Here is a 26505-nt window from a genome sequence, read left to right on the forward strand (position 1 = left end):
GCGGTGTGTTGATAGAACCTAGTCATATCGATTGCAATGATGTGCTTAGGGTCGTCTTGGACTAGGCAGCCAGGCAAGCTAGCATCGTTCTGCCTGAGTACGGCCCGCATCCGGCGCATCATACCAACCGCGAAGAAGAGAAAAAGAGCGGCAAAGCGAGGGCATAATGAAAGTGAAATCGAGGGGAGCACTTGGACTGAATTAAAATAAATTACGTTTGATGGCAGCGAGTGGTGTGCTTGAGGGCTGACGCCATGGTGTAGAGAGTACACGTACTTATTATCTGAGGCAGGGAGAGAATATACAACCATGGAGGAAAGAGTAAGGAGTACAACAAAATTCAGGTTTTTCAATGAGTCACTGCGGAGATCCAAGGTCTCGGCGTATTTTCAATATACACAAACACTTTGTGGGATATGTTGATGTATTAGGCACAATTAGCGTCTATGTGGAAAAGGTCGTACAGTATTTAGCCATGGATCAAACATGGTGCTTGAATGAGCTTGGTGATCAAGCAGTGACAATGTGATTTTCTTTTTCAAAATGAATTCTTTATTGCTTAGATGTACGCTGGTGTACAAAAACTGTTTTTTTTTAAATATAGTTTTTTATACCAGTGCAGTTTTTGTCAAAATCCAAAACGTTTGATGACGTCACATTTCGAAGGTATGGTTTGTATTTTTTTTTACAGAGAATTTTAAGCTCGTTCCTTACGAATTTTGATTGGATTCATTCAAAACGGCATTGAATTTCACATTTGACCAACGCAGAACTTGCTCTTTGTAATATCAGACCCATTAGTGACTCATTGTTATCCAACGTCATCATGGTTTTTTTTAATGTCATTCTGAAAGAGTATCAAATAAGTATGAATGCACTAGGATGAATCCTAGCCCTGGTGGTCGTACACTTTCGTATTGTACTGCAGTGACTCTGTATCTGTGTACAGAGGACGATAGGGTGCGTTCGTTTAGCTTCCCTGGGTCGACCTCGGTGTGTAGCGGGTTTTTTTCCAGGACGAACGTGTGCGGACAATTACCCAGATAAGACACTGGACACTATTGGTAATTGTAAAAGATCAGTCTTCTCACTTGGTGTATCTCAGCATTTTTTGTATGCATAATATAACAAACCTGTGAAAATTTGAGCTCAATCGGTCGTCGAAGTTGCGATATATTAATGAAAGAAAAATACACCCTTGTCACACGTAGTTGTGGGCTTTCAGATACTTGATTTCGAGACCTCAAATTTTAAATCTAAGGTCTCGAAATCAAATTTGTGGTAAATTGCTTCTTTCTTGAAAACTACATTACTTCGGCGGGAGCCGTTTCTCACAATGTTTTAAACCATCAACCTCTCCCCATTACTCGTTACCAAGAAAGGTTTTATGCTAATAATTATTTTGAGTAATTACCAATAGTGTATCCACTACCTTTAAGGACTCTAGGCTAGTTATTGGAAAATGAGTCCATCAAAAACCTGAATTTGACCAAGGAGCCCCTGTTGTAAATTACAAAGGTATCATTTTATGAGCAAATAAACCAAGATGGTACAATATTGAATTGACTCCACATCAGTAAAGATGTCTCACACATTCATTAGGCCTACAGCAGATCTCACTACGTGTTGCTGAATGACTAAAACATAGGTGCTCAAATCACACGGGTGTAATCGAGACCGCTAAAGCATCACCACGCAACGGAGTCGAGAGCAACCGATATTCACATGAGGTTTAGTCCAGACGTGTTCTTGCATTTAAAAGTGACTTTAACATGTCTAAATGTGACATGCCCGGACAACCTTCAAAACATTGGCACTTCATAACCTGACGATGCCTTTTAGAGCAGGGACCTGCTTTATTAGCATGGTCAACGAGTGTGCCATCCAGACGCCAATGCTAGTAGTAGTACTTGGTTAAAGTGATGTACAGATTCAAAACATTCAAAACATGTACTGCATTTCAGGCAAATTCCTGTATGCAAAAGTTTTCGAGATTTCATATCATTTTCGATACTTGGTCATATAAAAATCTTCTCATGTCACACGTTAGTACATTCACCCTACATTATGCATTCATTTTTTGCTCTTATTTTCAGTTACTTAATTTTGATCTGCCGATCTATTTGGCCAATATACAAAGAAGTCAGCGATAAACGTGTTCAGAATGCGCGTTGCAACCCCTTCAAGCAGGTAGCTTTATGTCAGACAGTCAACAAGTACTGCGACCAGTTGAATACAAACTATGAAGTATATCACTCTCAATTCATTGGCAAAGGGTATCCTCAAATATTGTCACGCTTTAACAGACTATTGTCTATGAAAAGGTATTGATACAACATGAATCAATTCAAATATTTATTATCGTGCACGTACACGATAACCTTGTACTTACACGATAACTGTGTACGTACAAGAAAAGTCTCAACTTATGTGTGCATGTACGTATCAATAAGAGAGAACTGTGTTTACTATTTATGTGGCAGCATACGCCTACGTAATTGTCAAATTTATTTTTGTATAGATATATGTTTTAAGATGGTCTTCCCGACAAAGGAACTCGGCAAACTCCCACAAGGGGCTATAAACACCAAACTCTGTATGAGATTCAATCTCTCTCTTCCAAACCATGGTTCAACGTCTACGATTATGTAAGCACAAATCAAGAAACTGTGGTTCAGTAACTAGACAACAATACTTATGTATAAGTCATTGTGAAATCAGCGTCTAGCTTGGTATGGTTCGAAAAACCTAAACGAAAATAAAAGAAAAACCTAGCTTGCAACATTCCAATCTCTCTCGCACAAATCAAGAAGTTGTGATTAAGACGACAATACTTATTCTAGTCATTGTGAAAACAACGGTTAGCTTAGTAGGACTCGAACCCACAACCCTTTGTACATAAATACTCTACTCCTCTAAACTCCTCTATAATGAATTCCCGAGATTCCACGTACACAATGAAGACCCATTAGAGGTACACCATGCCACATCGAGCACTAATGCTTTGAATATTTGAAGATAACATCACTATTTATAATGTGTCCCTCAAACAACATCTACAGAACAACAATTTCATAAACAAGGAAACAGAACACAACAAATTCTTAACAAACAAATTAAAGACCTTGTTGAGAATATCTTATAACGGTAATTAAGAGACGACCTCAGTGTATATTATTATGAAAATGTACTTTTTAGAAAATAACGGCACGTTTTTTTTGTTTTTTTTTCTTTTTTTCTCTTTACAGTTTCTTACTTCCAATTGATTTATCTGAACATTTTTAGTGAAGTTTTTTTTTCTAGTGCAAGGATAGTGTCTAGAAACGTGTAATGTGAACTACCTGTTTGATTTTGCAGCATAAAATTGTAAGCTACATTGGTTAGCCTACTATACTTCGATATCAAAACTTTCTGCGAGGAACTTGTAAGAGATCACCCTAAGTATGGGTTGGGGACAACTTGATCAGTTGGACATGTTCACGGGGCACTCATTCCCAAATTGCAAGAAAATGACATCAGTAGTGCACAAAACACACCAAGAATACGATCAGCAATAATCAGCCTCAACATGTTATAATAAATAATAATATCCAGTACATATGTATCATAATTGTTTATGGATTTTCATATTTCGAGAGACCATGGTATTTTCCCTAAGACGTACAAGCAAAACCTTCACATGAATAAAAGCAAGTCTAGGTTCAAGATAGACTCAATACACACATAAAAAATATAGATTTTAGTTCAAAGTGAACTCGTAAGAATGTTTCTCTGGTTTGAGTGTTCATTGCCATCGAAACTCTTAAAGGCACTGGACACTATTGGTAACTACTCAACATAATTGTTAGCACAACAACTTGGTAATGAGCAACGGAGAGCTGTTGCTAGTATATAAGACATTGTGATAAACGGCTCCAACTGAAGCAACGTGGTTTTAATACTGAGGTTAATTTCTCACTCAAATATTAAAAGACTTTAGGGAAAAGTTTCCGTATGGCGCCACCACTTTTTCATTCGATATGAAATAATATAGTATTTAATTTACCTCAATGAGATATCCCTTTCTGTAAATATGAGTGAAAAAGTGGTGGCGCCATACGGAAAGTTATCCTAATTCTCTTGCAGCTTCGATGACCAATTGAGTCAAAATTTTCACAGATTTGTTTTTTGATGCATATGTAGGGATACACCAAGTGAGATTACTGGTCTCTGACAATATCACCAAAGGTGTCCAGAGCCTTTAACGCAAAAAACCCACAATATGAATCAAACACGTGCGTCATCGTTTCCTACACACAAAGTGACAGTATCGTTTTGATCGTTTGGTGGAACGTGTAGGGAATTGTGTCGCGGGGACTAGGCCTATTCTATAATAAGCCAACGGGGTCTTTAGGGGTCTTTAAAGAAAAAATATGAAGATTATTGTAGACTTACCTCAACTGAAGGAGGTTGTACATTGTTCGTCATGGCCTTTCTCGTAAGACGATGGTCATTGTTGAGCTGGCCTATTCACGGCATCCACATTGCAGTTGCACCAGGGCTCGTATTATACACATAGCAAACGTACCACGTTAAATTCACCTGACGTTGGGCTACGCTAATCAGTGCGGACTCAACGCATTGTGAGGGTGGTTGGATGATGTTGAACCCAAAGTGATGCTATGAAGACTCAAACCACGCCCTTACTACCATCACTATACCCTTAACACTGTGAATACATGGCATTAGTATTTACACATTATAGGAAGAGAATAGTGCATCCTTAGCAATGCCAAACTCAATGTCTTCAACCAAACACAGCCTCACGTGCCGAGGCGACAGCTCGCTGCTACTACACGGTGTAGAGCGCTATTTTAATACATGGCTATTCGTCCATACAGCCCCCGCGCCGTCAAGTGTGAAATTCAAACTGCCTGTCCGGCCTGTTTTTTGTCTCGTCCAATTTGAGTCTCTTATATCATGAATTATTCATGATCCTGATTTGAATAATGGACCCCCTTGCCTGTGATCATGGTCATTAATCACGATCATTTCTAGATTGATGTCATAAACTAGGCTATTATTTATATCATGTTACCAAGTGGGAATATTTTTATGATTTGAATTGCGCGCTATCGCTGCTCTTATAACAAACGCAACCACTGTGCTGGTTAATTTTAAACCATAATCGATTAAAGGCAGGTAAACGTTTAACCGGTTTAAAGGCATCGAGTTGATTGGAATTTGTTGACTGACCACTGACCTATTTAGATAAGCGGTGAATCTTTACTTTACAGACATCTTAATTGATGTGGTATGTCAAGATGGTGATTGGTCTTAGGTCTTAGTGTCACCCGGTTGAATGTTATGAATATTCATTTATGGAAATGTTAGCTAGCCTTTAACCGAACGATCCGTGTCCAGTGGGATAATCCTTGTCCCGCGATCCTTGTCCAGACGGCCTATACCGTCTAGGTTACTTTGCATTATGAGTACAATAACTTGTGCACATCAATGTTATGATTGGTCAATAACCCATTATATGAATAGTGTAATATTAAAGTCACCTGGAAGTGGTATTTTTTCTTTTGTCACTAAGATATGTGTTTTGATGAGTGGAATGTGATTAAACACTTAACTAAGGTTCTAGAAAATCAGTTTTAATTTTATTTACAAATTTAAGAGTAGGCCCCGACCCGACAGGGCGCTGTTCGTGACGATCCGTGACCAGTGGGAGGAGCCTTTATCCCGTCATGTTACTTTCAATGTTTCACTATGTATACATACAAAATTGTTGTGATTAGTCAATGTACCGTCATGTTGAAAATAATTGATATTCATCAACTAGCGGGAGGAGCCTATATTCTCTAATTATGTTTCACGACCTCTGTTTTCAAAAACTTGAGTAGAATTGAAACTGTTTTCAAATGACATGCCGTCATCCCATATTATTTACTGATTGGAGAGAATGCATCACATGCACTTTCATATTTTTTAAGTTAAGATCTGGTAATATCGTTGCCCTTGTGGAGCTACCTAAAGGGCGCCACCAGCCCACTCAGGCGTAATGACTACTTCTGTTACACTTATTTACCTGTTTATGTGTGATGTGTTCTATTGTCATAAAGTCTTCGAGAAAGACTCTGCTAGGTTCGATATGTCAGGCCATCATGACTGTCTTCGCATGATTTGATTCATTCAGATCGGCTAACCAATATCGCATGACTCAAGTATGGTTACTACTTGACGTCTTGAATTCACTTTTCCTAAAAATTGTGTTTCCTTAGAATTTTTTATTGATTAAAGCTTATACAATTGTCAGTCTCACTTAATCTCTAAATATTATACATGTCAGAGTCGATTGTTTTTTTGTTTTTTTAATTGTACCATTGTTACTTTTTCGCGATCTGACATAGTTTAAATTCCACAAACCTGCGGTTTGTAAATGATTTGCGCATTGCCGCATTTCTGTCACGCCATACGCGTCGATTGCGCAAGAAACGCCCCGTTTAACCATGTTATGTTAGCCTAGCTCTATGGTTAGGCATACTTCTCGTGCCACCCTTCTTTAACTATGGTCATGGTAATAAAGAACCCCCCCCCCCCCTCCTTTTTGCCAAATGACTTTGGACAAAGGAGAGCTCATGTAGAGTGTGAACATGTAAACGTTATAAGCAATGAGAGCTTGAGCGAGAGAGTACGTGTTGCATGTGGGTGTGTAAGGTTTGCCGACCAAACCAGCAGGCGAGTGGATACAGCCCCATAATCGGTATTGGGCCGGTCAGCCAAAGTATGGCCGAGAGCCACCTTCGTGTACTCAGTCAAGTGAGCCTTGACCAATCTCTACAGCAACGGCAGTGTGAAGCCACAGACTCCTCTCCAATTTACTTACCATAAGTTGTTCAGTTTAACGAAAGTTGAGAACTAAAATGTGTTTGATAAAATTGTATTTTTTACGATCATGCCTTTTATCAATTAACTTGGTTTCAAGTTTAATTGTACACACATATTCATCAGTACATGTGCTTAGTTACCCCTTGATATGTGTCGACTACCCTAATTAAACTAGTTATTAAAACAATTATTTAGCAAAGAATTTAATCAACCTTATTATTGGGTCTGTAAGGACCGAACCAAATTCAGGAAAACAAAAGAGGGCGCTATAGTGAAAATAATGGTTTGCTGAGTTCCTTGTCAAAAGAGGCGACAGAACAGTCTCAAAGGGTATCAAACGGCACGTGCGGGTCATGCAGTTCTACTAACTTTAACGCTAGACTAAGGGCCGGAGAGGTGGGATTCCAGACAACTTACAGCTTTGAAATGGGTTTTCCGGAGTCGATGTCACAAAAAACTTAGGACTCGTCCGAGGAGATATTAAAAACGTAAGGCTAGTCCCTAAGACTAGGCTTAACTCTTGGTGAAATCCACTCGGTCCTTTTTCGGCAATAAGTGGCTCATGGTATATAAACTAAGCAATCGCCTATAAGTCATTATAGATCTCCTTTATGACCATTCGGACATGAGAGCAGTTGGCATGACAAAGAACTCGTTACAGTTTTTCCCTAAGCCATAACCCATTTTAAAGATCATGGCGGACACATGTTGTTGGGCTAATTCTGTCTGTATACTCCCGAGCCAAACGACGCACTGTGGGCTTTCGCTATATCTAAAAAAGTTTAATGGGTATGGTGTTCTAAAACATCACAAATTACAATCTATTTTTACTAATTCACAAATTAAATTGTCATTGTCCCACTTTGTAAATAAAAACAAAGGTTGTTATCAGGGGTTATACTCATTACGCAAACTGTACGTTGATCAAGTAACTCAGTTTACAGAAATGAAAAACTGGTCTAAAGAAAATTGGTCTGTAACTATACAGGGCGCCCGCTTGTGTTCCAGACACGTTCTACATTTTTGTTTCGATTATCGTTATTTTTTTAGTACTAGCAAAAGTTAGTACAGCAAAAAGTTCAACTTTAAGTTCACATGATAATCAGAAGATTAAATCAAATACTCCAATCATAGAGGATCTAGGACTTATCAATTTGATTTGCTGTATCAATTTGATTTGCTAAGCAGAGTGTGACGTCTCAATACAAACCACACGTCATAACTAACAGTTAATAAATAAATCTAGGTGTTTGTGCATCCGAGCACTGGTGCCACATTGTTTATACCAGTACATACAAGTTTATACAGTGTTTCTATTCATTTTAAATCACATTAGTCCAGGTTTCAAATGGAAGGGGGGGGGGGTAACCCTGTGCGAGAGTCAAGGATCCACTGTTCCTACCTTAATGCCACCTCACATTTCCATGTAGAATTGGCACTGATTTAGTGCCGCCCTGTAAAAACACTTCCGGGTCAGAATTGACCCAGATCTGAATCTCTTTGTAGGGGCCTGACCAAATCATGTGTCAGAATGACCCGGCATTCCGGTCAATATGACCCCAAACCGGGTCACAATGACGCAGAGTTAAGTTTGAATCACATTTTAAACCACCTTCCGGGTTCGTCTTTCCCGGAAAGCTGTTAGGCCATGGGACCGAGTTTTACAACACACGGTTCCGGACTGATACTTGTTAAAATCATTTTATTCAACCACTCTGTATATACGAGAATAATGCTATTATGTTACAGAAGTATTTTTCTGTAAAGCTGAATTTAACAAAAGCTGGCCAATAACTTAGTCTGTGGGCTGGCCCAATCGCTCTTTAACGAGAATAATGCACTACACAAGTATTTCTCAATAAAGCTGAATTAACAAAGGCTGGCCCATACAGTCAGCACTAATAAATCACCCAATATAGTATTGTATTGCATGACTGGTTCCAGTGAAGTATGTCTACTTCACTATAATGGTCGACCTTCGTCTTATCATATAATAACACACACTTCACCTTGCTATTGACGGTCACAACACGCAGTACTAAGCACAATGAATACACTTATTGTTTGCCAGATATATTTAAATAAGATTGCCGAAGGACATTAAGGCTAGCTCAGTGACCAGTGTACAATAACATATGACTTCCTTGTTTTTAGAGGGGATATTGGTAAGGGGCGAGGAAAACGGGTGCAGGAACATGATCTCTCTCTGAAGATGTGAACAAGTTCTTCAACTTTATTCTTTTATTTTCAATACGTCTTTTTACGAGGTGCAAATATATATTGTGTGTAAATCTCTTTTGAGTAGTTTTGGTTCTGAAGTTGACAACTCAACGTTTCGATTAGTATGCTCTGATCGTCTCCAGGAGAAAGCATATTAGAAACGGAACTGGTGTATATTATTGGGGCCAGATAAGAAAATCATGTTTTCGCTGTTCCAAATCGAGACAATTTTGTAATGCACTGTATGGTTGTCTTGGGCTCATCACACGAGGCAACTTGTAGGCAAATAATTCGAGGCAACCAACTTCAATGCATATATACAGGACCCTTTTGATAACCCAAAGTACATTTCAAAAAAATGTTTCACAATTCCTAAGAAAAACTAAGTACGTGTATGTGAACATTCAAGTGTAAATGAATTTGGAGCTTGTTTCCTGTAATTGCATTGTGTGATATGGCCCTAGGCCGGGCCTCGTCACACAATGCACAAAGCAACTTTTACAGGGAGGCAACCAACTTCAGTCAATGCTATACAAGACCACTTTGGTAGCACATGAGTCATTGATCCACAAGAAAATAAAGGTGAACATTAAAATGTGAAAGGATTCTCTTCTTGAAGATTGCGTGGAACTGGCTGACTGCAAACTGCATTGAAATGGAGGGAATAAGTTTTCTGGGGGACAAGAAGTCTAACAGCGCCATCTGTTGCTCTTTGGTTTAACATTTCCGCTGATATATTCCCATTTTCTCCAATGGAGCAAATTGAATGTTTGCAAAGTCATCTAATATCACACTGTGCTTACGGGGCGTAATCGACGATATCAACTTCAAACCGATCTCAAGGTTGCTGCCCTACTGCGATTTCATTTCTACTAATTCCCACAGGTAGTTTGGGCTCTCAGCCTAACAATGACCCAGTGACCTGGCAGTGTGGTGCTACAATCGTACGGGGGAACGTCAGAGCTCGGCGTTGCTTTGTTACTGGAGAGGGCGAATGCAACTTGTGTATACAAGGGGTACTATATGAAATATATATATTACCTTCTCAGGTATAAACCAAGCCTTTGTGTTGGCACCACTAAGTGTATACCCAGCTTGAACCCTTTTATGATGCTGTGTGTTTGCTAAACAAAGACTGAGAGAGCTTCATTCGTCATTCAACACAGAGGAAATGGCGACTAGGCGAATTGTACTCATTCAGATACCGTAATAAGATAAGTTCTACATTTGGTGAAGTCGTCTGATGTTTCAACAAGTTTATAATACCTACAACCATCGAGCAAGGAACAGAGCAAGGACAACAAAGGAAATACTTTTGGATGGAATTGGTGACTATTTTTGATTAGAATCAACGAGCCAGGACGGACGCTTGGATTTATTTCAACCTAGGGGGGTTTCATCATACGCTCCAACAAATACATTACGCGTGTTGGTATCGATTGCAAGGCATCTGTTTCCATTTAGTTAAGTGTTTCTAATCGAATACCGATTACCAAGTGAGTCAAGTATCATCTGATTGCATCGATTAAGCTGGTGTCAATTAGCTTTTATTATCACTGGATATATCTGGTTTACATACCAAAGGTGGTATAGGAAAGCTATCCGAACAACCAACACCACTAAAACAACCAACACAACTAAAACAACAAACACCACTAAAACAACTGTTAGTGTACACATTTGCTTTACTCAACAAGAGTATTGAGCGACTGCATCAATGGAATAAAAATGCCACGGTTTCTGTAGGATATCCCACGTATTATAAAGACTAATGTATGTAAAGTGTGACTCCCCTGGACACTTATGCTAATAATTGGATAAATCTTTCTCTCCCTTGTGAGTTAAACCCAACAAGCACAGACCGCGGAATACTAAAAGGATCATGTTTTTCAATCCGGCCAAGGTGATTCACGTCTTATATTCGTGAATAACAAACACAATTGTTTACAACTTGAAGAGCAACGTGAGGAGAGCCAAAGTGGCACTTCCATCTATCATTTGGTAGCACCAGCATCTATAAGAATGCTTCATGCGACTTCGCTGCAAGTTTGAGAGAGTTTTGTTGTCATTATGTTTCGTGCTCAATTAGACACTTCGGCATCTATCCGTAGTACATCTTCAATCTCGTCTATTACCGGCTTCACCCGTAACCATAAGAGTAACTCAGTGAAGAGACTACTTCTACTCCTCGTGGTCTATGTCATCTACATCGTCAGTGGTGCCTTTGTCTTTCGACAACTCGAAGGAGGACATGAAGAGAATCTTCGGAAGAGAATCCGAGTTTACATTGAGGGTTTCTTACACAATAATTCGTGTGTGGACTCGCATGAGTTAACTGAGTTGGTAACTGAAGTGGTTTACGCTATGGAGAATGGTCTGAAACATGTAGTGGAAAACAAGACGTCGGATGAGTTTGGGTTCCATCAGTGGGACATCCCTAATTCATTGTTCTTCGCAACGACAGTGATAACCACAATAGGTAAGACATCTAAGAAGGGAAATGGGTTTCAAGTGTCATTGTAACTATAAAAAAAATCCGGAACTTTACAGTGGTTCTGAACCGTCACAACTCGAGAGAGTGCTTTTACCTAAAGTTTGTTTGTAAGCCAGTTCCCACCATGCAAAGTTTTAAATCCTACTCATGAACATGGTGTCAGCGCAAACCATACTAGATTGTATCTCGCACCATGAAAAGTTTCAAATCCAACTCATGTACACGATGTTACCTCCAACAAATGACTAACATCCACATTTTCTGTGATCCAGCATATACATGAAATAACTGATCTGTGAAAGTTTAAGATAAAGTCAGTCGTTAGAGCATGGAGGTAGAAACTCCATGGTTAGAGTCACAGGAACTGTGGGGGAGGGGGACACACTGTTTCAAACATCAAGTCTTGGCCTGACCCACAAAGTTGACTGGAACAGAAAATCCTGGTCACTTATTAGAGTGTATGGTCTACACTTTTCAAAGTATTGCTTGGTAGAATGCTACTCTGCAACTTTCAAATAATGACAACTCAGTTGATTAAAGAGAACTGCTAAAAGACTGTAATGAAAGTTTGAATTCTACCTTTAATAAAATCACGTAGGCCCTAGAGCCCATTGTTTTAAGATAACAGCGTTTTCTCCCCAGGCCCTCCTGTTTTCCTCCCTTTGAAAAATTACAAAACTTCCGACCTCTTGTTGTGTTTCTTGGCCACAATAATATGGGTCGATGATGCCGGCTGCCAAAGGTTCCTTTACATACCAGAAGCTCGACCGCGTTGTAGCCGCGTCCTTCACAGATCAGCTTCTCATCTGCTAGTAAGGATAACTGGCCTCTTCAGATAACCATTTTATTATAAATAAACAAACAATTAGCTCAAAATATATACGGTGAAAACAATCTTTGAACCATCGGTTGGTACGGGGGTCGATTTCAGGAAGATAGTCCTAACGTAGAACTAGTCCTCAGGCTCTTGAGGAGTTATTAACAACTTCAGGCTAGTGCTAAGTTGGAAGAGTAACTCATCCTTACTCGAGAGAAGACAAGTCTTAGTTAACTCTTTGTAAGTATAACATTGCTTGTCACAATTTTCATCTCATTTGGTCCCAACTCAGTTGTAAGTTGGGATATGATATTATTGCAAACAAATAAATAAGTAATAATAATCATAACTGTGTGTGACCCTTGGAATGAGTACGGGCAGAAACGGCAAGTGTTCTAGAGCTCTTTAGTTGCATTGAATCTCTGAAAATGGTGAGTCTGTTGGGTGAAGACACACAAAAGACGTCAATATCAGTCTTAGGCCCAAAATAAACGTGGGGGTTCGCATCGCACCCATGTATTTATAAAGCGCCAAATTGCCAAAGGATACGAGGCGCCCATGAAAAATAAAGAAACAAAAAATGGAAAACACGACACCTATTTAAAATGTTCATAGTTTCAATGACGATATTTGACACTATTTTCGCTTCTTTTGGTTCATGTATTATCCAACTTAGTCAGGATATTTTTGAGCAAATACAAAAGCAATCAAAGTCAAAAGAAAATATTCGAAATAAGTCGTAGTCAAACAACAAAATGCAAATATAGCAAAACCAGGTTGGATCAAGTTGTATCAACGACCTGGCCCTTTGTCGTTTGCGGAAGAGCGGGATAAGAACGGACAAAACAAATATTGAAATAAACATTTAAGGGATTTTGTTGACTTCCTCTAGTAGTGTGAGGCAATTATTAGAAACAAGGGCTTATAAAAACTGTATTTTAATGAGCCCTTTAGTCGACTATAACCCAAAGTTTGGCAGTAAGTAATCCTTTTGTTTTCGCCATAATTGAGAAATAGTAAACAGTTTAGTTGGTATTTAATGCATAAATAATATTTGGCATCCACAAATACTTTTGTTTTCGGCATAACTTACTGGTTAAATTTTAACTCAAGTTTTGGGCGAACAAAGAACTGTGTCTTTGTTCGCCCTAAATTTGACTTCATGTGAAATACCATAAGGACTAAGGAGTATCATGTATCGAGTTTAAGTTAACATTAGTGTTAAAGAATGGCGTCGAAGCAATATATTATATACCAATCGATATTTCTTACCGATTTAACGACGTGGTCCAGATGTAATTTGCATGAATTTTGTTTTATAAATTTTGCCGCAACCAAAGAACTGCGTCTAAGTTCGCCCCAAAATTAACTTAATGTGAAATACCATAATGAGTATGTATCGAGTTTGCACTGGTGTCACAGAATGGTGCCAAGGCAACATATCTATAGTGTAATGTGTAATATCAATCAATATTTCTAACCGATTTAACAACGTGGTCTGGATGCTTGTACATTTTGATAAATTGACTTAGGAAATTTCTCTTTGCACAGAATGGAAATAAGGGATCAATATACATAATACACTCTGATAATCATTGATAAATGTGTGTACATTGGAGTATCCCAACGGAGCAGGTGTATCAATATTACTTCCCCGGACCCCTATTTGTTAAAGTCCTTGGTGTAAATGCTTAGACACTCCCATTAGCGAACATTCCTTATGATCATATTCTCTAGACCGGTATCTTAAGATGTGATAACAGTGTTCAGTTACATTTGCAGATCTTCAGTATAAGTTATAAAAGTATATATATAACGATTGGCCTGAAATGGTTTTTAAAATGTCCACCTATACACAGATCGATATGTCAGTGTTAGTTTTTGATATAAGTAGGTTAGATTTTGATATTAGGAGGTTATTGACATACATCCATATGGTTATTTTATATATTTTACTTTTTAATGAGTAAAGTAGTTAGAAGGGGAATGACAAAACTCAATTATAGAAAACCGAATGATGAAACTTAATTAATTAAGCAAATAAGTAAGCTTGAATTAGCACAGGCTGTACAAACTTATGTAAATGTCCAATATCAAAATAGAAAGTAGACATTCGCTGCACAATATGTGACTGTCCAATGTCGAATATCAATAGCAAGTAGAAATCGCCGTACAAACGTATGTGAATGTCAGATGTATCAAACTGACTTGACTTATATAAATAGTGTAATCTGAAACACCAGCCTTGTTGGTTCACACGCAAAACAAATACACCAAACTGTAAAAAGTAAGCATTCGCTGCACGAATCTATGTGAATACCCAACGTCCAATATCAAAATATTAAGAAGAAAACGCTGTACAAACGTATGCAAATGCCTAATGTCCAATAAAAAACTAAAATCACTGTCTCATATAAAAAATGTTATCGGAGATACCAGCCTTAAAGGCAGTGGACACGATTGGTAATTACTCAATATAATTATTATCATTAAACCTTTCTTGATTACAAGTAATGGGGAGAGGTTGATAGTTTAAAACATTGTGAGAAACAGCTTCCTCTGAAGTGACGTAGTTTTCGAGAAAGGAGTAATTTTCCACAAATTTGATTTCGAGACCTCAGATTTAGAATTTGAGGTCTCGAAATCAACCATCTGAAAGCACACAAATTCGTGTGACCATGCTGCAACAAGGGTGTTTTTTCCTTTCATTAATATCTTGCAAATTTTCAAATCCTACTTAATATCTCGCAACTTTGACGACCGATTGAGCTCAAATTTGTACAGGTTTGTTATTTTATGCATATGATGAGATACACCAACTGTGAAGACTAGTCTTTGACAATTACCAATAGTGTCCAGTGTCTCTAAGAAGTCTCCTGATAATAGGTTCACACAAAGAAAAAAACCCACATTGCTATGTACTAGTCGTACAAAGCAATGGAACATGATAGTGATATACAATGTAGTCGTGCCAGAAAGATGTAAACCTCATCGTCATCTGATTGCATCCACCACAAAAAGCTGTGATAAAATGAGTCAAGCTGTACATGCATATACAGTGGGAGGGCCTCTCGAATTCACTGCACAAACCCATGGGAATGTCCAATATAAAAATAGTGAGTGCACATTCGCTGTACAAACCTATGTGAACGTCCAATGTCCAATATCAAAACAGAACATAGAAAACGCTGTACAAACGCTTCCCAAAATCCAATATCATCGTCACTGATTACAACCACCACACAGGCTGGATATTGTAAATCAACCTTTACTTGAATGTTAACCGAGGAGGCGGATTCTCACAAAATGAGCCACACGCTATGCAATCCATCACATTCAATCCAACATACGCTCATTACATTGCTGAAAAGTGGCTTATAAAAAGATGTCAAACACAAACCCACGTCAACATTTGCAGAATCATAAATCTTCATTTCACCATGAGCGCTTGTATGTGGAAAAGTAAACAACATTTATATTTAGCTTTTCCCATGTTATCATGTTAGGGCAGGCTATTTTGAAGTGTGCAGTATATAGATACTGCTCTGTGTCTCTACGAATAAAAGGAACCGGAAAAGACAAAACTAATGGCTTTATAATTTGTAAAAATTCTTTGCTAGGAAAAAATATCATTTTAGGAAGACTAAGCCGTAGAAACGAGTAGAATCGTCAGGCCGTTAACTATTCTTGGCAAAATAATGCCCTCTGAGTATAGTTTGGAAAACGTTGATATGTAATAATATCTACCTGTTGATCATCTATAAATAGTACACTTGCGGGTATAAGTATGTAAAAATATCTTTAGTGAGAAGTGTTTGCGCTTAATAGAGCCGATGAGTTCTTAATGCCTGGGCCGATTTCATTCAGCGCAAAAAGTAGTTAAGCACAACAAAACCGTGCTGATCAGCTTTAAGCATTTCCGTGAAACAGGACCCTGGACAATTCGAACCGTATACTCTGCTCGTCGTGAAGGGGGGGGGGGAGAGATAGAATTCCGAGGGTGCTTAGCTTGAAATATTGGTTTGTGTGCACATTTGGGCTGGGAGTTTGAAGGGAAAAAAAGGAGTTTTCACCCAAAATAGACTCGCTAGCTCACTCATCCACACCATGCAAAACTTTAAATATCACTTGGTACGGTTGATTATTAAGGTTGATTATCAAGTAAATGAATTAAGCACAGCATCAATTCTGAAGACATATATCATGGTGCGGCCATCTTGTTTTTTTCCCCTCTCAAATCCAACCCAATGCCACAAAACCGAGACTGGGAGAAAGAGTTCACTGTTGTACAGTTCACAGTTGTTCAGTAATGGATGGTTCACTCTTGCACAGTAGGTTATTACTGTACAGAAGTTTATTATTGTACAGTAGTTATATTGTACAGTAGTTTAATATTGTACATTACCTCATTATTGTACAGTTGTTTAGTATTGTAAACTGGGTTATTATTGTACAGCAGTTCATTATTGTAAAGTAGTTCTATATTATGCAGTAGTTTATTATTGTACAACAGCTCATTATTGTACAGCAGCTCATTATTGTACAGTACTACATTAAACAGTAATTCTTGAGAGTAAACAAATAAAGGTGACAGAGAATTTGGTGTGTGATGGAAAGAATAACGATAGGAGTAACACAGAAGGCGTGTTGATAAATGAGGACCGGATAAATTAATCAAGATTGCAGGATATCATTAAGACCATTAAATCAAAGGAGTGTATATGAGGAGGAGGCCTTGCAAGGCGATGACAACAAGTGGACAGGCAATTTAGACTCAAAGAAACCAAACAAGAAAAGAGGGAGGCTAAACAGAAGATGGGGAGATGCTACCAAGAATGCAATTTGCAATTTTTACTCTTCGGATTGTTCTGTAAGGCCCTAGTATTTTCATTTGTTTGGATTGCTGTTTATTTTCCTATTATAAAATTTTAATATTTTTTATAATTATTTTGTTATGCGCTTGTGTAAACTTTATGGAATGGGCGCAATATAAATGAATAAATTATTGTTATTATTATTACCATTGCTTGGCAACAGACAGCTCAGGATATATTGAAATTGAGCATTAATGAAGAGGCTTTCCTCCTGCAGTGGAGTAAAATGGGTTAGAAAGAAGAATGAGTCATCAGCACTTAGTCAACTAAGTGAGGGTTTACGAGTACATCGGTTGAAATCGCCCCACCGTTTAGAGCAAGATTAAGGTTACACTCATCCTTAGATTTCTCTACAAATTCTCCAAACTTTTAAAGGATAAATTGTTACTCGTCTTAACGCAGAGACGTGGGTCTGATAATGCACTCTAAAAACTCAGATTTTACCCAGATTTGGTCCTGTGAAGCCTGACCCATTTTGAGTCAGTATCTGACCCAGAATCTGTTTCAAAATGACCCAGAAACTGGGTCAAACTAACACAGAACCCGTTTTTAAAATCGCTTTGGTCATGATCAAATTAAAAGAAGAATATGGTTCAAAGTTTGGACAAGGAACTACATGGAGATACCAGGAGTGAGTTGCTAAGACAAAAAAGGATGTTTTATTCTGGCCTCTTTCTTACATGAAGCTTTCCCATATAATGATACCAACAACTGGGTCAGGCCCACTGAATCCGGGTGAAATCTGACCAGGGAGTTTTGGGAGTGAGTGAAGTTTTGATCTTCTCAAAGCACAAAAATGCTGTATGTAGAGGAGGACATATATTGCGTGCAAGCATACGATTTTGGCTTTTAGTGTGAGAGGTGAAAAAGCGATTTATCTCATGTATAAAACCTCCCAAGCTCCTCGCACTTCCGCCTTATACACTGGTTCAGTAGGAATCCAAGTCTATTGACTAATTCATCAATCCTCTAAGCCTACTATATCAAAGGTCATAGAATCCTAAAGATAGAGAAAGGAAAACTCCCTAAGTCGGAGTTGATGAGAAAGTATGTATTAAATCATATAATCAAAAAGATAACTCAATAGTGTTAGGTTTTCTTGCTCGTTAAAGCAACTGAGTTACCTCCCGAGAGATCTAATTAGTTATGTTTAAAGGGAATGTGTACGTTTGATGATATTTCTTTAACAGTGATGGCAATAAAACTTACTTTGGTAAAAGAAGTACAGCAGCTTTCGATTAACATACAATTGCCTTGCCACTGTCATTAAATAGTGCAGTACCCTTGGTTTTATTGACTAAATTCAAAAAACACCTGCAAAGTATACATCAATTAAAACGGGTATTTCTTTTCACACATGGTACATTTGGTTAAATGTTGCAACGATGCTTCGTTTTAGCAAGGGACCCTTGATAAATTCATTGCTCTCGTGTGAAAGGGCTTAAATGTATGGCACTTGTCGAAGGAGATGCCCAACACAGAGATGACCGACCCAAGGCTGTCAACAATGAACTTTTCCAACAAGCAAGTTTTATCATTCATCTGTGTTTTATGACCAGTATAAAATCGCACAATATGACTATTCTTAGGCTTTGTAAAATTATGCTTGCTGTTCAGGATTTGCAACCGTAATATTTGATGACAAGTCTTACATCCAAGCCGACGAGGGTCCACGGTGTCAAGTTCCATGCACTCAAAACCTTTATGGCTAGTTTAATCTTCCTACACGGTGAAAATGCATTTTCTTCATTGTCATGTCATTTATCTATACTGGTAAATTTGATAATAATTCTGTTTCGGTTATCTGCAGTTAATGTATGCGTGAAAGATCATTCTTCTGCTGTAGGTACATTAACATTATGTCGACTGAGAATCGTCGGTGATATTATGCGGATTGGGAAACGTGCATTGACTTAGTTGTTCTGAAGGGGCGGGGGACTTTTGATAAAGCGTTGCTCCATATTTGTCTTGGCCATGGAAACGCATGTTAGCTCAAAGGTCGGCTGTTAATACAGCATGTGTCATGCAGAAACACTTTTACATGGGATGGGGTACGCGTGGACTGTGTTACCAAATAACTTGTGTCCTAAAAGCAAGACACTTAAAAATTATTGCTTTGTCCTTCGGGTGGGACGTGCAGTCGTTGGTCCCCTGTGTTGTACAGTTAATGCGGTTCCAAAAATCTTGGACGCTTAGACTGTTAATAAACGCTGCCGTGCCGATTTTGGGCACTGGGACACTCCTTAAACTTCTGGGTTCAGAAGTGACCCTGACTCAACTTCCAGTGGGGTTTGATCCATTTCTGGGTCGATATGACCCGGAATCGAACAGGGGTGCTGTCATGCCGAATTTGGGCACCGGGACAATCCGTAAACATATCGGGGCAGAGTTTACCCTGACTCAGATTCTAGTGGGCTTGGCCCATTACTGGGTCAATTTAACCCGCGATCAAATAGCAGTGCTCCCATGCCGATTTTGGACACTGGGGCACTCCGTAAACTAATCGGGTCAGATTTGACCCTGACTGAGATTCTAGTGGGGCTTGACCCATTCCTGGGTCAATATTCCAGAATCAAATAGCAGTGCTGCCATGCCGAATTCGGGTCAGAATTGACCCTGACTCAGATGCCAGTGGGGCTTGATCAATGTATGGGTAAATTTAACCCGTGATCAAATAGGAGTGCTGCCATGCCGATTTTGGGAACCGGTACACTCCATTGTCACAACAAATCAAACATTTCAAACATGACATCCGAACAGTTTTTTAGATTCTTCCTGTCTTTATATTAACACTTGCTAAAAATAATATGTTAAAACTTCCAAGGATTTGTTTTCCTCTTTATTGAGCTGTACACAGGAAGTCCAGACTCAGTTGGTTTTGTAACATGTGATGTCATACACTTTGCTTATCGCGAACTCAGGGAAAAACGAAGTAAACATCCACTTGCTCCTGGTCAATTAATTTGTGGGTAAAGTTTTCGTGAGAGGCCTTTTGTACGTCCTTCGTGATAATCAAATTAAACGTTCACATGTTTAGAAATGTTTATTTTGGCTTCTAGGCTATTGCAATACAGCAACAATTCAAGCTATGTTTGGCTCTATGGTTTGCAGGCTTTCAGATGAATAATTATCGGATATTGTGTTTGCCAATTTATGGCTTAGGGCCTTGTAACACGAGGCAATTTTGACAGGCAACTTGGAGGCAACCAACTGCAGTGCATGCCTAAGGTCGTAAGCACCACTTTCAGAAGTACATGAATACTTGTTCATATAATGCCGTTCAGTCATTGAGCTGGCCTGCAACTGGTTGCCTGTAAATTATTTGGTGTGTATGTGACGTGGCCTTTAAGACGCCTGGTTGTGTCCTTTCTCTATGGTTATAATGACAACTCAGACGGGAAATAGTGACATGTAGGCCAGTGTGGCATAACAAACCTATTTACGTTCAAACTACATAATCAAACTACTTTAATAAGGAAATCTGACAAGTAAAAGGAGGAAATTATTCATGTTTTGCTTAAATACAAAAGGTCGCAGGATAAATTAAAAATAATAAGTCAGTAATCACGAGCTAATCGTCGCGTGAGCCGTTAATACACGACGAACTGCACGTAGGCCTGTTGTTTCCATGCTACAAAATGTCATAATTGCACCGAGGAAGAAGTGAAGTACATTTCATTAAGTTGTACACACAAGTTAAAAAGTAATGTTATGTTTAACTTTTCTAGGAAACTTCATAAGTATTTCAGGAGTTTGTGACTTAGTGTTTTGTTGGGAAACATTGGATTAAGGTTCGTGAATTGGAATGATTCGGTCATTATTGTCACAAGATTACAAGTGTTTTAAATCATGCACGTAGCCCCTTGTCTTAACTATCTCCAAGCTCTGGTGTTATCAGAGTGTGGGTTCGAGTCCCGGTCATGACACGTGTGTCCATAAAGCAAGACACTTAACCATTATTGCTGCGTTCTTCGGGTGGGACGTAAATCCGTTGGTCCCGTGTGTTGTACAATACATGCAGTCCCAAGTCTTATCAAAAAGAGAAGCAGCTTGCCTTTTGTGTATGGCCTTATTGGCAACAGATTGTTCCGCATAACAAAAAACTTACAAGCGGGCATCAAAATCCAAATATTTGGCATGTTGAACACAATAAGCGTCAAACTGTCTATTGGTGTAGTAATTTACAACTTGAAAAGAGAACACGTCTTAAATTGGCAATAGAGTTAATCAATGCAGACGGATGTCTATTTTGAGTTCCTGTTGGTTCCGTAAATAGCTCAAGACAACTTTCACTTACACATAATCGGGCTTTTTTTTACCGGAAGCTGACTAAATTAGGTTTCAAAATTTCTGACTGATTCTGCGTTCATCGGCTTTTCTGAGAATTTGTTCATAAAGGCTCTACACCATAAATAAACCCTTCACGCTTTGGGCAACAAGTTTCCGTGTTGATGTCGGCAATACTTTGATGTAAGATGTGTTTTAAATTGTTTATTTAAATTAGGACTCGGGCTGTATAGTGCATGAAAATGAAATTCTTAAAATAAAAGATAGAATTAAGAAAGATAATGGTGGTCAGGACAAGTCGTGGTCTGTTAAGAGCACCGGACCCTAGCTCTGGTGTTTATAGCCATCACTACCTTCTGGATGTAGACTCAGGACAAAACAACAAATGGAAAATAAAAGAACTTCATGGGGAAATTCTTAAGACCGGGGTGCTCCACCACAAGGAATGTTATGTACAAAGACTATAGGAAAATCTTAAGTACAGGGACAATGTAAAGAACAAAAGATGTCTCCACAGGGATGCATTTGAGAATGTGCGTTTCAACAGAGTACCACTTTCCTTTGCATAGATGTACCTCCCCAAAGTCCTCTATAGAATTCCTGAGATACCAAGCATACAATGGAGACACAATAGAAGGGGGTACACCATGCCACTATGCACTTATCGAATGAGAGTGTGGGTTCAAGTCCTCATCTTGTGTTCAATATGTGGCATGCCGTGGGTACCCCCCCCCCCCCACACCCCAACAAACAAACAAACTCAAGACCACGGCCGGGAGCCTTTCTCGTGCATCTGAAAGCACACACTTGTGCAACAAGGGTGTTTGTCTTTCATTATTCTCTTTCATTATTCTCGTGACCAACTGAAGTCAAAATTTTTACAGATTTGTTATAATTTGTGGACATATGTTGGAATGCACCAAGTGAGAAAACTGGTCTATGACATTTTGCCAAAGGTGTCCAGTGGCTTATAAGAGCAAAACGATATATTAACCCGATGGGAGATTCACAACACAATTTATTCCAAAAGGGTTTGTAATTTTATGCTTATGTTGGAAGGAACCTAGTGAGAATACTGGTCTTTGACATTTGCCGAAGGTGTCCATAAAAACCTTTAGAATAAAACAATCTCTTAACCCAAAAGAGGATTCAAAATGCTCGACTTCTGAAAACACTCAAGAACGTGTTGAATAAGTTAGTGTCCGGGGCCACACCTTTCGTAGATGATTCACCGGCCGTCTCTCTCAGCCTAACAGCCCCCAGTACTTTACCGGCGTGTGTCCCGCTGCCAGACGGACTCGTTGCCAATGCAATATATTGGTAATTGAAATACATGTGTTTGAGCAGGCACATGTCGCCATGCATTCGACTGGCATAATAGGTAGATTGATTGCAACACGTACTTTCTACGGGTTAAATTACCATGGCAATTTGTACTCTTGTTCTTACAAACCCGTTCCCGGTTTGTCATCATTTTTTCATCAAAGACGATGTACATTCCACTGTCGTCGGTCACTCTACATTAATTTTGCCAATCATCTTAGTTGTCCCTCTCCCTCGGTTGAATCTAATAATTGATGAAAAACTGTAACAGGTTTAAAAACAAAAGAAGATTGCAGCTTGCACTTAATTATTTGTTGCATGTACATGTGCAATCCTTGGCCGCCATTTTTTTTTTTACAGTACAAAGAGTTATACTCTTTGTTCTTTCAAGTTTGTTTGACCACTTAATCGCAGAATGATTTGTCATAGTTAGAATTGAACTCAGTTATTATTAATTCCACGTATTGTATAAACAATTAAATCCTGGAATTGACCGAATTCGGGCTCCAAGAGTTCCTGACCCGTTTCTGGGTCAGGTTGATCCGAATGGAGGTTTTAAACTCGGATTTGTTTCGGACTCTACGTCATTGTGATCCATTTCTGGGTAAATTGACACAGATCAGGGTCATCTGACTCAGACACTGGTCAGGCTCCAATGGACCCGGATCTGACTCAGACCTGACCCGGATCCTACCCGGATCAGACCCATATGCTTTTAAAGAGTTGGGCCGGGTTAACGTTGTTATAGAACCTTCTCTAACTGTTATATTATTGCTATCATTTCAGGTTACGGTAACATGGCACCCCGGACCGACGAGGGACGTTTCTTCTGCATCGTCTTCGCCTTTTTCGGTATCCCTCTCACCGGCTGGTTCCTGACCGTCTTTGGACAGTGTTCGGAACGCCACTGGAAGAGTTTCACCGACAAGTTTGATAAAACAGTCGCCTTCCTCAAGTTCCCAACAGTCCAGAAGTTCGCTGTGTACACGACCATTGTTGTTTTGTTGTATCTGATTGTTATACTCATCCCTTCGACTATTATCCATTTCGTAGAGGATTGGTCGTGGGGCGTGGCTCATTATTACACGTTCATCTCGCTCAGTACTATTGGATTCGGCGATTACGTTGCAGGGAACGGCTCCAAACTAAACGCAGTAACTCGAGTGGTTTATAAGATCGGTCTTATACTATACCTAATCCTAGGTCTAGCGGTGCTAACTCTCACCTTTAAGGTGACTCAACATTATCAGAGGAAGAATGCAAGCCGTGTGCAAACCATGACAAGGGGCGTGGCCAGGAGGGTCATGAGCAAGCGAAGAAATGCAAGTTTTGAGAAGCAGAAACAGGAGAAAGAAAACCGAGTCACTGTGAATCTCAGAACGGCTAAATACGACCGTCATGACAGTGAGTCTGGTGAAACATTCACTATCTCTATAGATGAATTCGGGAGGTGCTTGAAGGATGTCAGTACCCAGACCGCAACGATAGTGACTGGGGGAGAGACTAAGCTACAAAGGAAGATCATCCACAAGAAGGCTAATTCCATTATCATTACGTCATCGCAGAGAGGGATTATGAGGAGGGGATTATCATGGGGAGATGACGAGGATATCTTTATTAATCTCAGTAATAATGAAAATGGTGATCTCAAGGGGATAGACTCTGGATTCCTTACGAATGGTTAGTAGCAGGAGATTCTGTCCCCCATATGGCAAACTGTGGGTGCGTTCGTTAAGCTTCCCTGGGTCGACCCCGGTCTGCCCCCGTGCGTTTGAATAGCTTTGACGTCATTCCATGGGCTCACCCGGGTCAGCCCCAGTGCCCTGCTTGTGGGGTGGGTCACTTGGGGGCTGGACCCAGGTGCATGACGTCACTACGAGAGCGGTGAGTGATCGTTCGTTTACCTCTTATCAGGGGCTCACCCGAGTGAGCACAGCGGGGTCGACCCAGGGAAGCTAATCGAAGGCACCCATTGTACAAACTACTTCTGATAGCGCCCTCTTTTGAATCATCTTCTGCCAATTATGTTAATTTCCCATTATGGGGACAGAATCTCCGCCAGACAGAACTCCCTGGAACAACACCCCCCCCCCCCCCCCCCCCCCATCATTCCATTTTGAAATAAGTTTATTACTGAATTTTGTTGTCTACGAATGCCAACTGAAACTCATTACTTCGTTTACATTAAACTCCAACTATGACATCAATTTATTGGTACCTACTTCATAAGTAATGTATAGTGTATAAATAAACTGAGCAAACGCTGAAATTGTATAGACAGTTGTCTTAAATTGATAACTTAATACTCTATAGTATAAATAATATATGCCGTTTGACGACTGTTGATTTTTAAACGGTTGCATTTTGAAAATGCTGAGTGCCTCTTGTATTTTTCCCATTTCAAGTTATTCCTCTTATTGCCATTGTGTCCGATTTGACATCTATTAAAAACTGGGTCAAAAAACAGTGTATAATCATTTTCATTGTTCTCAAATCGAGAAGTGCCAGAAAACTGAATGGAGTAGAAAATCCAATAGGAGACTTTCCAACGCTAGGTGGCAGCAGACATACCGGGTAAATTTCCATTGTTTACGTAGTTCTGAACATGCGCATAATTCTGAGAACAATGGATTTACCCGGTAAGTCTGCTGCCCTCTATCGTCCCAGAAAGTCTCCCATTAGGCGATTCAGCACTACACATTATTTAGCAATTATAGAATTGATTGTGTAAGTACATTACTGGTTGGCCATTTGTGCTTTATATAGTCGCATATAATGTCATTTATTTCCCCGAAGATAAATCATGTATTACTGTTTATCCAGGCAGGTACAAAAGCAAGGCAATTACCGTTATCTGCATACCTGCTTCATCATATCTGGCTAAATAAAATATAACATGGTGAATGATGTCAACAAAATATTTAATAAAAAGCCATGAACATAAACTAAAAGTAACAACATTTAAAGCCACAGACCAACTTTGCTAATTGTCGAAGACCAGTATTCTCACTTGGTGTATGCCAACATATGCTCAATTTGTGTGCTTTCAGATGCCTGAGAAAGGCTTCAGGCCTGAAATCTTTCTAATTTTCAAATATTTTTAGTAAGGAATTACCTCTTTTAGTTTTATGCTAATACATACTTTGAGTAATAAAACTACCAAAGGTATTCAGTACCTGTAAGCACACAAAGTAGTTAAGCACAACAACATTATGCTTACTACCAGAAAAGGGTTACTAGCCAAAATACCATGTCACATGTACAATTTGTGACTTGAGTCCTGTCCATTTCTGCTAAGAAGAAAATTTTTTGAAATATTTTCTGCTTATAATTAGCTGCTCTTATGAAATTGGGCCAAAGAAAATTCAATGGCACAGACAGTGCACATTTTCCCTGGTGCTCCATCATTGATTGTAATAACACACCCAGTGTGTCACCCGTTAAATTGATTGAGTGTGATGTTCCCATTAGCAAACTCACGTGAGAAGTCATACGAGAACACAACAAATTACACTGGTGAATAATAACTTTTTTAAGACTGGATGTTAAATGGGAACCAAATAAATAAAAATGAGTTTAGAGTGAATGGTTACCAAATAAATACAAATGAGTTTAGA

The 26505-nt window shown here is 39.1% G+C and overlaps 1 protein-coding gene across 1 annotated transcript; it reads left to right on the forward strand.

The window, feature by feature from the left end:
• Positions 1-10108: 10108 nt before the first annotated feature.
• Positions 10109-24644, forward strand: LOC117293198 (potassium channel subfamily K member 16-like). Its single transcript, XM_033775447.1, has 2 exons — positions 10109-11572; positions 23675-24644. The coding sequence occupies exons 1-2, from the start codon at positions 11164-11166 to the stop codon at positions 24571-24573; spliced, it is 1308 nt and encodes a 435-aa protein (XP_033631338.1). The 5' UTR covers positions 10109-11163; the 3' UTR covers positions 24574-24644.
• Positions 24645-26505: the final 1861 nt, after the last annotated feature.

This window comes from Asterias rubens, chromosome 1 (assembly GCF_902459465.1).
Source record: "Asterias rubens chromosome 1, eAstRub1.3, whole genome shotgun sequence".
In the NCBI taxonomy this organism is placed as follows: Eukaryota; Metazoa; Echinodermata; class Asteroidea; order Forcipulatida; family Asteriidae; genus Asterias; species Asterias rubens.